Here is a 14,030-nt window from a genome sequence, read left to right on the forward strand (position 1 = left end):
ACTTCATCTGGTTTTTTCCCCCCTTTATAAAGAATCAGAGTGCAAAGTAGGGTACCAAGCTATAACTCCTGATTCTACTTCATATTAACGCTTATTATGCTACTAAGATTCAAGTGGAATCAGTGGGATGAAGCACAGGTTTGAAGCTAGTTGCATATAAATATTTACTGAATTGGGACAATAAGTAGTAGTGTGATAAATTTTTCTTCTTCATAGTACATGTAAAACTGGCAAGAAAAAAAAAACACACAAAAAAACTTAATTCCTTCTTGTTATTCCAGTGGCCTGTAACCACTAAATGTGATTTCATGATGTGTATCATCTGTTTTTAGAACAACTGATGCAATATTTTATAGAAGCTAACAGAAAGGATACTTGTGCATTTTTAAATGACACATTTTAATTAAGGTCAAACTGTAATAAAAGCCTTTACAACACCAGAAGCATATGAATACTTCAAATAGGCATATTTGAATCCATTTGGTCTAAGTGATGTGTTCTCCTCCAGGATATAAACACAGTGTTGCCTATAAAGTGTTGCCTGCCTACCAGTTACCTATAAAGCTGAGACTTGTCAACCAGCTCATGCAAAGCAAGTGGCAAGCCAATTCTTTTTCCTGCCTGTCAGCACAATTACAAAGAATTTGGATAGCTCTATATGATGGTAGAGGTATGCAGGAAATCATATCGAGGATGAGGACAATATTTTGATACAGCCTTACTTCACTTCTGTGTTTTGAATTTCTTTAACTGGACAGCACAAAAGGGTTTGGGGAACTGCTGCATGACCGGTTTCCACATGGTTACAGCATGACATTGAACAGGAAAGTGGGGATGAGCTGGCCTGTATAAATAAATATATACAAAGTAACAGAATCTCAGTTTTAATAGCTATTCTGAATTAGTGAGTAAACATTAGTTTTATTTGTAAGTCATTTTTATGAAAGACATGAGGGATTTTTAGACAAAATCCAGGATTCATTTCTGATTCATGACATCATCCGCAGTGGCCCGTATTGCACAAGTATTGATACAGAGTCCCATATTTAGTTAACTATTTGTTTATGTTAAATATTTATTCTTAGCTGCTTGCGGGTGAAAATTATTTACCCACTGATCTTGGACTCCTTTTACCAAAGTAAATATACTACAGAGTGTGGTTAGTTGTGCTAGGATAAGAGTTGATACTATTCTTTTTCTCTGGGGTTAGCTAAGAGAAGTAGAGAAATACCAGTAGCAGAAAACTGACACATAGTCAAATGGGTTGGAAGAAGAAAGCACGCTACAAATGTCGTAATTGCTCACAGGAACCAGATACCCTGATATCTCACAAAAGAACAGATTATGACATTCCACTCTTCTCAGGCCTTTTTTCTTTCATTCTTTCTTTTTTTCCTTTCACCAGCTAAACAGAGAAAAATAATGTTTTCCTTTACCCTTGGTTTGAAAGGGGCCTCCAGAGATCAGATCCAACTCTTTGTATCTAGACAGGATCTGCTGTGCAAACAGACAGGTTCTTTGAAAATCTATTGCAACAGCTACACAAAAGGAAGAGAAGACTTACTGATTCGTACACTAATGCCAGGACAGTTCAGCTGCATTCTCATTCATGTTCCTGGTTCTTACCAGGAAGATGATTTTATTATTCCCGAATCTCGAAACTTGCATCTTCTACCTCAGGGTGATGTTTGGAATAAGAAATGTTTCTGTGGTGACTGTTTCAGCCCTATCGTTTTCCCAGTTCACACAACGTAAAAACTAATATCTAAATAAAGTTAGATTGAGCTCGTTTAGTATACATGTTTACCCATTTTTACTGTTAGCCCAGTAAAATTTTCCAAAATAAAAATCTTATCTTTGCTTACTGTTTTTATGTGAGAAAATATTATTTTTAGTCATCCTGCTAGAATTACGAATAAATAACTTTGTGCAGAAGGTACAAGGCTTTTATTATCTAGATACAAAATCAAACTTAGTTGAATTAGCATGGAGATCTTGTTGCCAGTCACAGCACAAATCCTGACAATTACTGACACAGCTCAAATGGGATATGTATTTCTAAATTCCAGAATTTTGTCCTCTGCCACCACCCTACCCCCCCACCCCCAGCTATTTCAAAGATTAAAAAAAAAAAAATTAAAAAAAAGTCCAGAAGAGGTATTCTATCAGTTTCAGTCCAAAGAAAGTGATGAAAATGTCTGGATTATTTTTTTTTCTGTTGGTAAATTGTGAATATTAGTTTTTCTTAAACTTTATTAGCTCTCTTTAGAAAGGACTATTTAGAAATTGTACAAATATTTATTTCCAAGGTGAGAAGACATTTTCCTTTTCATAAAATAATAAGGCAGTGCTATTTTAACAACTACTTTTTGAGGCAGTGTTATATCAGACATTTTCTGGGGTTGACAGATAAACTAGTGAAAAGAGTTGCTGACCTTAGCAGGGGAATTGCAGTACACAAATACGTACTTGGGTAGGGTTCTGACACTTAAGATTGTCCTGAGTTTAGAACAGTATCATCGGTTTTTAAACAATGTAAATTTCTAAATAAAACTGATTTGTCATCAGATATTTTAGTTGTGATAAGAAAACTGTAAGAGCCAGGTAGTTTGATTTTTGTGTTTGAGGAGCTGCTCAAAGGTCAAGATAATGTCTCCAACTGTTCAAGACCCTACCTGTTCTTGGTCTCTCACTCTTCTGGGGCCAAAATGACTGTTTCTGTCAGGTTCAGAAATACATAACTTGGAAATCAGTTCAATGTGTTTCATAAGATAACTGATTTTGTCAGGGGCTTCAGGAGGTCCCTGAGCTTTTTTTACTAAAGACTTAACTGTGATATGTGAAATCCTTATTACCACATTTATTGGGCTGACTTACAGTGAGTAGCTGACTGAAATTCAAATATAGTAAAGTTTCAAGACTAACAACTAGTCTTTGTGTTATGTTTCCCTTGTATCAAGCCTGCAAGCTCTACAACAAAATTCAGATGTGACAGTACTCAGCCTCTGTCAGGAAAGGAATCAAGTAGCAAGCAGCTATATGTTAACTTAAAAAAATAAATAAATCCTTTTCTTTCGTGATAGTGCTTTAACCAAAAATTTTATAGTGATTTAGAACCACTTAATGATATAATCCCGCCAAGAATTCTCTTAATTATTCATGACAGAATGTATTTACTTCAGAAAAGCCTTCTGAAAAGAAATGTCCATCTGGCAAAACAGGCTTCCTCTTCTCCCCTAATTGGAACCCAACTTTAACTGTCCTGACAAAAGGGAATTTCTGATCAAGCAGAGGCAGCCTGCTAATCTCTTTCAGACAGCTTCACTGTCAAATATGAGTTGAACCACTATAAAAAACTGTATATTTTTGTATGATAAACAGCAATAATGTATATTTATACACATGACATAAGTGTCTGTTCTTAGAGAAAAATATTTCAAGTGTTGGATTCTACAAATGCAGAGTGGTTAGGTGTTAGGATAGCATTTTGCTAATGCGTTACTTGTTCTGTTAGTAAAATATCAAAGTTTGTAACAAACCTCAGGAAGGTTTGCTACCATAGGATCCCTATGATGACATCTCACTTTATGATCAGTCACGGGGACCAAGTTTTTTCTTCTCAGCTAACAAGAATAAACAATACAGCCTGAAGTGCTTTATGACTGTAGTTGTCTAAACAGTTGGTTAGAGCAAAATATCAGTCGTCAACCTTTTTTTGCTGGAGATCAGAAAAGTTCCTTGTGTGACATACATTAACAGTTCAGGTCTCCCTTGGGACTCTGATAACCATGGTCTGTAGATATGATGACTGTAGCTGATAGATGCATCAAATTTTGATTAAAAAGTGACCAGCTTTTCAACATTGGACAGTAAATCCATGGCCAAAAAGTGGTTATTTTCTGCCTTTGCTTTGACTAAGTTTACAAAAGTCAAGAAAAGCTTATTTTTGAAAGGCTGTGGTGTTCTTTACTGTGCTAAGCTATTCTGGCTCAGCACAAGGGAAACAGAAAGTTGCAGAACTTACCTGGGATTTGAGACATGAAGGTTCAGTATCCCCACATGCTCTAAATGCTTTGAACTCACTTTGAAATGGACTGTCTGACACACCGAGTGGGGAAGCAAGCTCCTTATCTTTCCTGTGGGTTGTGCTGACTTTTCTGCTGGTTGTGACAGTAACCAAAAAAGGAGTAGCCTCTTCTGAAATAAATTCTCTAATTAGAAAATTTTATTATTATTTTTTAAATCTCTTCACAGATTTTATAAAAGCATAACGTTCTGATTGGAAAGACTGAGAGTAAAAATACGCTTTCACCTTTTGTAATAATTTTGTGAGTCTACTTTTGATTGCCTTTGCTTTTCATGTAAGGAAATGAAATGACATGTTTTGTTTGTGTTGAATGAGGCAGATTACTTCATTCGATACTAAATGCTATTGGGTTGCAGTTCAAAAGAAAATAAATCAATTTAAGTTCAATCCAAATTAAATATTGCTTTGCTGAGTTTTTGGCAGAGAAATATAATGTGCAAAATTAGTACCATTGATGATGGCATGTAACAATTCTAATGAGAATGATAAGGTAAACAATAATTGTTAACTTTTGGGGGAAGTTAATACAAAAAGAATTTAATGTCACACTAAGCACTTTACATTCTTCGGCACCCCTACGTGAAAATTTGATCTATCTCATTCCAATGATGGTTGAGAAATTATAAACTATGATAATCTGTATGCAGAAAAAATGCTATCATTGATTTTTTTTTCTTCTAAATGGTCTTTTTTTTTTTTTTCCTCCATTGGGAGGCTGGAATGGATGAGAATGTTACAATGCTGCAAATTAGAACTGTTAGAAAAAAATCAGAAAGAAAAACTGTGTAGATAGCCTCCTTTATTATTTTTGAGTAATTATGTCTTTTGCAGCATTGTTTTATTCATAGTGACTGTGCTCTACAATTATTGATTAGTTTATCTTCTTAAAATAGCCCCATTTCGTGGATCAGTGAATTTCTTCTTATTTGAAATAAACAGTCACTGATCACATGTGCATAAAACTTTTTTGCCTGCTGATAAGCTGTCTGTCAAGAGTACTAGTCCAGTGCAAATGTTGACATGGTAGTATTTAAACAGATGGTTAGACAGTCAGTGGAAAGGAGTTAATTATTAGAACTGCATAGGCAGGTTGGTTCATTACTTCTACCAGAGATATAAACATCACTTGCCTGAGCAGCTGCCTTCCACTACAAGGCTCAACTTCAGCCAAAATCTGAGAAACTTTTTCTAAGGCTACTGTAAAGATGTGAATGTGCATTTGCAGAATGAATTCACACTCAGAGATAAGCAGTTTTGTAGCAAGGCTAATAAAACAATCAGTAAGACCACAATCTGTGTGCAGCCTACATGCATTGGGCATTATGGAACGTATCACCTCTGGCTTGTATAGCAGTAGCACCTCTGTTCCTCAATTTTTCAGTAACAAAGAATTTAGGATTCACCAGCTCTGGTTTGCATCTGATCACAGACTACCTGGATGGAAACTTACAGGAACATTGCACACAATCTAGTAACAGCATAGGATTTCATCAGTATGATGGCTATAGCACCGTAGCTTACAATAATGAATACGTAAGTAAAAGTAATAACCAAAAGTTACATGGCAGGTTCACAATGGAAATTTTAAGCAGTTTAATCCCTGTTCATCAGTAGCAATGGAATTCTATCCAGACCGCTTGAATGTCAAAGGACACAAATTCTCTATAAATGAGAGAAAAGCTATACAGATTTAAGAAAACATTTACAATTTATGGAATAATGATGTGTCTGCAATGAAAGACTATTTGATTAGTATTAGGACTTAACACTATGAGACATCTCTTTTCCCTTTCCTTGTTTTGGAGGAGAGGCAACAATTTAAAATTGTTTTTGAACTCTCGTTCTTACATATTAATAGATGGTAGTAATATTAGTAGTACTAAAGTTGTCTCAAGCCTTTTTAATTATTTTTCATTTGGGGCTTGAAGGTGGGAAGAGGTGTAGCTCTGCTACACTGTACATTTTATGCGTTTTTGGGGAGTTGTATGATACCTGTCAACAGTTCTAAGTACTCTACACAATTAATTCACACTTAATAAGCATATACTTTATACTATAAGCATATGACAATTCAATGTTCATATCTTTAAAACAATGTATCATCTTTTATTAGTCCTTAAATAGTTTGGAAAACAAGTGGGCCTCATGACATGCTAGGAAGGAACTTCATTGCTTTTAGACTGGGGAAATTGTTTCTAAATTCAAGTGCACCTTACAAAAAGTCCGACCACGTCCCTTTCTGAGTGCACCAGCACATCTGCTGATTAAAACTTCGGGAGATTTATGCTGGGAAAGTCAGATTGTCTTCCAACAGGCATGTTCTGGCAGATGTTGCAGTTTATTGCTGAGTTGTTGGAGCCACAGGCGTCTGGTTTGGCGGGTACCCAGTTTGCCCCCCTGCTGTATCAGCAAGAAACGCTCATGCTGAAGGCAAAAACTGCCACATGTTGGTTCGTATCACAACTCAGCTCGTTCCTCCAAGGGAGTAACATTCTGGGTCAGTTTGCTATGCTGCAGCCTGTGTTGAGTTGGTAGTGTTCACACACTTTTTTGCTGCAATGATATCCACCAGCACTTTAGCTAAGCTAAAAAGAGCTAATTAAATGGGGTTGCTTAAATAAGAAAGGTGTACAATATTCTCTTGACAGGACAGGGAAATGTATTTCCTGCTCAGTACACGGAAGGAGACAAAGGGTTCTTCAGTGAGAACACCAGTGAGGAGCCTTTTTTGAAAGAATGACCATAAGCTCCAGCCATTCAACAATAGGATGTTTTGACAGCAGAATAGATGCTGCTGTAAATCTCTTAATTACGGATCGAAAATGACACAGACAGATGATGCACGGCACTGAACTGGTATAAGCTCACACAGCAGTTGAGAACTATGGAAAATTTTCTGCTGGATTAACCTTTATACCAGTAGGTTCTGTGCCAGGTTCAGTGTCAGGTTTATTCTAGCCTCCTTTTGAAACATACAGGCAATGTGAGGAGAAAAAAAAAAAAAGAAAAAAAAAAACATAAATCTGGCATACACTCTCTATAATCTGCTCCAGCTAGTTTGACAGATGTGCTATCATTTGTATTTACCATTTTTGGAAAAAAAAAAGTCATGTTTTTAGTAACGTCAAGGAAATGGTACAGAGCTCTGGCAGTGATGATCACAGAACCATGTTCTCAAAGGTTGTGTTAATTCACAGGCTTTAGCCACTGTGATGTGAGGCTTGTTTGTACTTGAAATATCTGCTAGCTGAGTTCTCCTGTGGGTGCAAAAACTGCTTATGCACCCAGGCACACATTTTTCCCATCATTCTTTCTCTGACCACCTGCTGAGGTAACTTTGAACAATATCAATCCAAACTAATTCCATGCTGGTAAATCCAGTATCAATCTACTAAAAACGCACAGTACATTTCATCCTGTATATCTTGTAAACCTCACTATTGGCTAGAAAAGTGCAAATGTTAAATTATTCCTTCACCTGTTTCTAAAAGCTACATCACAAAAAAAGATGACCTTTATAAGAGCTACCACCTTTACAAAAACTTTGCCAAACTTGCAATGATAACATTTTTATTTTGGAGTGGTGTCCTCCACAGTTCAATTAGAATAGGATTGTGAACATGAATTGTCAGAAATTAAAACCGTACTTTCCAATCTTTGTGTGAGAGACCAAGTGAAGATAAAAGAAAACATTTTTTTTGCCAATTTTATGATATTTTTTATGTCAGCATGATATAATTAAAAATCAGATCTTATATTCAGTCACTGCATTCTTGTAGATTTTGAATATCTGAAGTTACCTGAATACTTTTTAAAATCTGACCCATAGACATATTTCAAGAGAGTCAATGTATTGTTGCAAAGGTTAGATTGCTGTTCTTTTCCCTAGTCTTTTGTACCATACTATTTGATTATTCTGTTTTGTTTAAATTCTCTTTTGTTAAAATTGTTTGTTTGTTCCTCTGTTCATCCATCCGTTTCCCCCCTCCTCCCCACGAGTTAGCTGCTGCACTACATGTCCCTCTTTGTCTCTTCAAATCATTATTTTTGCGAAGGATTTAGAATTAACTTTTGCTTCACAGTGTGCAGCATAAGAGTTGTACACATACTACTCTATGTACTCAGGTACTACTTTATTCTAAGAGAGGCTGAGTATACCTGTCACCCCATTCAGCTGCTAGGGGAGTGAATGATCATCATGCGATCAGGCAGATAAGAACTGATCTCTGCCCTAGCCAGCAGGAGGGCGGTTTGAAGCAGCCAAAGTTATCAGGGATCTCCTCAAATTTTTCTTCTGAAGGGGAATCTCTGGTAGTGCAAGAACGGCAAAAATCTCAGCAGTATAAATTAAATCTGAAGTTTTATTTTACAAATAGGACCAAAGTTGAGAGCTGGGGGAGGCACAATGATTTCCTTTGTAAGACTTTTTTTCTGAGATAAAAAAGGGAAGAAAATATCTGAACACAAAAGTGAAGCAATCTCACTTGGCTAAGAAATGTGAATTTTTGTCCATTTACGTATACTCAGTGAATTTTGTCTATATACATGGAAGTTTCACAAGTGTAGTCTGTGAGTTAATATCTGAATTCAAGGAATGTGAAGTTAAGCAAGAAATTAAGGAAAGAAACGAGGAATATTCTGTCACAAGTACTGTTCCTTCTGAAGTCTGATATATATGTGATAAATCTCTGATTAGAGGAGAAAAGTTGTCTTTTAACCTCAACAGATTGATTTTGCACCAGCATTGAAATACTAAATATGCTAGTTTTCTTCTATGCAGGTATCTAAACCAGAATGTGCTAGAAGAGACGATGTTAACAGCCAACCCTCAAAACAGGGAGAAATTAGCTGGGCTAAGACAAGCTCTAAGTGCTATGGGATTCAATAGCCTGGTAAGTTACACAAATTTATGTTATTTGCAGCTAAAATCAGTGTTACTTAGTTGAAAGCAGGTTGTAAGGAACTGTCACTGATAACCTTTTGAAGCATCTTTTTTTTTTGTTTGTTTGTTGTTTTTTTTTTTTTCTGTCGGTAAGGCCTTGAAACAATTTACAGTACTAGTTCACTCCAGGGAAATTACTGTAATCGCTTTTAATTATACACAACACCAACAATGTAAATCTTTTTCATTCTTAAAGATTCACAAAACAGCTTCAAGGTATAATGCTCTGAACAATTAAATTATATAGATAAAAAGAAACAATTAAATCCCATATGACAGAAAACTCATAAAACGCGCAGGATTTTTTCCCCTTCCTGATTATCTTCCTGTCCCTTTTAATTTTGTGAAACAAACATTCCAAATGCCTTTGCTAGCAACACCTGAAAAGAAGTAAATATATATTTATCAAATAAAATTAGAGCAGGGTAACTTGAAAGAGTTGGCTTAACCCCCAGAAAGCAACAAGAAGATAGGTCTGATGTTTGTCTTCAATCCTAAAATGCTCATGAAGAAGATATTCTGGAAAGTTCATCAAGAAAAGCTTCTGGAGGACAGAGGTGTGAAGGGAATCAGAAGAAATGGACGGCTGAGTATAAGAGCTCATATAAACTGTGTAATTCCCTTCAGGATACTAGAATATTTAACAGACTCTCCATATTTTATATATCTATATATTTATCTCTCTCTATATATATATATGCTATCTAGCACACTGTAGCTGGGACACTTCTGCAAAACAAATATGTAAGCAACAGTAATTTAAGAAAAAAGTATAAACTTCTTTTCTTCACCCCTACATGATATTTAGCAGCATAAGAAAAAAGCTGGGGAAAAGTTTATGTGACAGTATGCTGGATTATCATAAGAGATGACAGATGGGCAAAGCTTGTAATAAAAAAGGATCGTCAGCAAAAAAATTGTGACCCTGTGTTGAAGCTGTTATTGAGGTGTGAGCTAGAGTAACTTCTGCAGTGATTGTGCATCATATAGTTATTTGGTATTCCCTAGTTAAGGTAGTAACAAATGTTCCTTGGTAACCTATGCCACCTTTTAATATAAAGAAACAATGGTTGTTTTTTTTTTTCCCCTCCATGAATATTCATGTGGCTATGTATGAAGTGGAACACATATGGCTATATTTAACAGAATTATTCTTTACTTCTAAGTCTCAAGCTCTGCACCTGTAGTATTGAGTAGCAGAAGTTCCATGCTTTTCCAATAATCCAGCATTTAGCCCGGTGTTCACAGATGATAGCTCATCTCTAGCTCTTTGATTAATCTTCCTGTTCCATTAATGAAAGGCTTCATCTCATAACTAAATAATAGAATGCAGAACAAATCACGTTTGGAAGCCTGCAGAAACTGTCTGAGAACACTGTACAAAAAAAATGGAGTATTTGGGATCCAGCACTTCACTTTGCTTAGAGTTCATAGAATCATAGAATGGCTTGGGTTGGAAGGGACCTTAAAGATCACCAAGTTCCAACCCCCCTGCCATGGGCAGGGACACCTCCCACCAGACCAGGTTGCTCCAAGCCCCATCTAACCTGGCCTTGAACACCTCCAGGGATGGGGCATCCACAGCTTCTCTGGGCAGCCTGTGCCAGGGCCTCACCACCCTCTAGAGTTCTTGAAAGGAAGGTATGTTGCATCTCAGTGAAGCGTAAACCAGCTTCAAGACTCTTCTATATCCAAGTAGCATGAGAATAATCATTTAGTGAACTAGATATCTGTGGAGTACCAGAGTACTGCAGGCTGATTTCTTGTGCTGGATATTAGAAAGAAATAATGTAGATAAAACGTGTCTCCTGAAATTACTACCCATTACTTCTGAGATACATGGAGAGGTCTGTGTGTATTATTCCTTTACTGTCTAGTCACATTCAATAATAGAGTAGATTATCTTTTTGAAGAACAACATAAACATTCTTAAACAGTCTTTGATGGAATCCCACAAAGTACCTTAATGTCTATAAAATAACTTGTCTTAAAGTCGAGGAAACATGCGTCTTAGAACACAATGCAAAAGTGTTTGAGACTCTGGAACCTCAACTAAACCTGAGGCCTTACCAAAACCACCAAAATAAACAGCTATTTTCCCCCTCCTGCAAGTCAGTGCAGTACAGTCATTCCCAAACCAGTTCTGAACAAGTTAACAAGCAAGAACTATGCTTTACTAATATGGCATTCGATCTTGCCTAAGAGCAAGAAGCAGGGTGTATCATCCTAGCGTGAATGCCAGATTAGTGTGGCAACTCATCTGTGGTAAGAGCTATCTTATTCAGAGTTTGCCTGTAAAAAAGGGCAACAACGTATTGGGTTGTTTTGATATCTTGTTTTGATATCTTTTTTAATCTCCAACTTTGGGATTGTGTAACAGAAAAATATACTGTTGCCCTACGTACATCTATCTCACATAGTGCGAGACTGAAGTTCTCGTCTTAAATTATAATTTCAGGAATCAAACTATCAAATGCCCTGTAGTCTGTTTCACAGAAATACTTAAGCATTTTTTTTTTTTTTTTACCTGTAGCTTCTGCAAACAAATGAAAAGTTGTCCAAGCTTGGTTTTAATGTGTTCAGAATTCATTGCAGTCACTAGAGAGTAGAGGGGATATATTGGCTAAATGTTTCATTTGCAGTGTATTTTTTAATCTTACCCTGCAAATTGCAGTAAGTGGGACTTCTTGCTGTCAGTTCTACTGTTTCAGTAGAATCAGGCTCTAAATATTATATTTTTAAAAAATATTTCAAGTAAGAGTTATCAAGTAGCTTTGCTATACATAATGTCATGCAATAATATGGTGGATATCAGATTTCCTGTTTTATATTTTTAAAGGAGCACCATTGTTATATAACTGATTTATTTTTTTTTTAAATTAAGAACACATGTTTTTAATGTCTTAGCTCTTTTTTTTTTCCTTGAATTTAAAAACATTAAAACAAGCAAAGAAACAAAAACATTCACTTTCTTCTTGGTGTGGTAATAATGAGGGCAGGAAAAAAATAGCCCTTAACGATAACTGCTTCAGGACATTAGAGACATCTGAAGATAGCATGCAATCATGGTGGGTAAGCGTGTGAGCAAGGGGGTTGCTTTTGTTTCTTTCCAATCTTAACTACAGCTTTTACTACCAGGAACCTGATATAATTTAAAGCTAGACACTTTGCTTGTGAATGCACTTGGCTAAGGAAAAAACAGACCTTGCAGGAAAAAACAGACCCAGATACAGAATTTGTCTTAACGGAAATTCTCTGTGGAGAAGATATATTTATTTTTTGCAGAAATAGTTCATCCAGTAAACGTATCTCAGTGTTTTTTCACACACTGTAAAAAAGTTTCTAAAATCAGTAGCTAATGTGATTTACATCAAAACAAAAGTTAAAAAGGTAATCTTGTTGTTTTAGGTCCTAAATGGGTTCCAGTTTGATTTGTAAATCCAAATGTTACTGTTAATAGTTATTTCATGAATACTTTTTAATTTAGCAAATGCCAAGGATAAAAACTACTGGAATGTGCATTTTGATAGAGCATTGCCTTTCACCAGTGTGCCCAACAAATCTCTTCTTTGTCTTTAATTGTGCATGAACTACGTGCAGGAGGTGGAGAACCTGTTTGTGATTCTCTCAGCAATTCTGCATCTTGGAGACATTAGTTTTACGGCTCTGACAGACGCCGAGACAGCACTTGTGTCGGACCTGCAGCTGCTGGAGCAAGGTCAGTGGGACACAACCTGCTGGCACTGCCTGCTTGGCCCCGCAACAGGGAGGTTGCGTCAAGCCACCGACAGATGGAAACCCAGCTCCAGGGAGACAGCCAGCTTCTGGAGCTGTGAGAAGACAAGCACCCAATCAACTTGGATGTTTTATAAACTCCAGATTTTTATGAGACTAAATAAAATGCTAGGATTGCGAATTATCCAATTCAATGTCAGATTTAATGGTGTCATTTGCCAAAAGAAGTTGTTCAGTGCACTTTGTGCAGCCCTCTTTTAAAACACTCTTGTGCTGCTCGTCAACAGCTGAACAATTTGCATTGAATCAAATTCCTTTCAAAATCTGTGTCTTAAGAAGGTCTCATGCTTTCATGCTTTGAAGTTTGCCCTGTTGGTCACTAATAAATCTCCTCAAAGTGGCTTATGGATACAGATTGTCAATAAATAGCATACCTTAACTGTAATAGGAGAGAAAGTCTGCCAAGCGCTGTGGAAAGTCCTGAGTAATCTTTAAAGAGGAAAGAAAGCTGTAATGTAATATACAGATACAGTCCAACTTCACAAAGTGCTGATTATAGTAATACATTTTTATATGTTCATTAATTCTGATTACTCCTGTGACAGCGCTCTTTTCTTTAATGTGTAGGTTCTTTCACTGTTCAAAAAATAACATCTACATAAGAAAATCTGTTATAAAAATGAAATATACAGTCCAGCACAAATTCTTTAAATTTTTTAAAGCTTTTTTAAAATTCTCTTTTCGTTTCAGTGGCAGGGATGCTGCAGGTTTCACCAGATGAGCTCGCTTCAGCCTTAACAACTGATGTCCAGTATTTTAAAGGTAATCTTTTCCAAGCTTACATTCTCATAGATCAGACCTGATGTCATTTTGATCCTTCTGATTTGAGAGTTTTAAAAGCAGATAATTTTTGTTCTTTATTTTTCATGGTCTCATGAAAAATAAATTCCTCTCTCTGAGGAATACGTAGGATTATCCACCATGCAATATGTCAGATCAGACTACTGAATTAGAACTGTCTTTATAACATGGTGCGAAGGAGCTTTGCAGTCAGACACTGGTGGACTCCTAGCTTTATTAATCTTACAAGTATGTCAAGATGACAGATTAGTTGTTAATACTAAGAACTAAAGTCAACAGGAGTGTCCCTAAAAACACAAGTTTTGAAGAAGTTTTTTTCAGTAAAATGCTAGTTGTGTGTAATAACCATACCCTTTTCTATTGAAAAGAAGTTCATGTTTCCAAGCTGAAGATCTTGTGAGTGTT

The 14,030-nt window shown here is 36.2% G+C and overlaps 1 protein-coding gene across 5 annotated transcripts in view; it reads left to right on the plus strand.

Annotated features, from left to right (window-relative positions):
* MYO16 (myosin XVI) overlaps positions 1–14,030 on the plus strand; it is a 383,536-nt gene that overhangs the window by 246,843 nt on the left and 122,663 nt on the right. For all 5 annotated transcript variants that reach the window (XM_048077900.2, XM_048077901.2, XM_048077902.2 and 2 more), the window contains 3 exons: positions 8,868–8,979; positions 12,630–12,747; positions 13,515–13,586. In XM_048077900.2, the coding sequence (XP_047933857.2) occupies positions 8,868–8,979; positions 12,630–12,747; positions 13,515–13,586 (302 nt within the window). The remainder of the gene's footprint in view (positions 1–8,867; positions 8,980–12,629; positions 12,748–13,514; positions 13,587–14,030) is intronic.

Source organism: Anser cygnoides, chromosome 1 (genome assembly GCF_040182565.1).
Source record: "Anser cygnoides isolate HZ-2024a breed goose chromosome 1, Taihu_goose_T2T_genome, whole genome shotgun sequence".
NCBI lineage: Eukaryota > Metazoa > Chordata > Aves > Anseriformes > Anatidae > Anser > Anser cygnoides.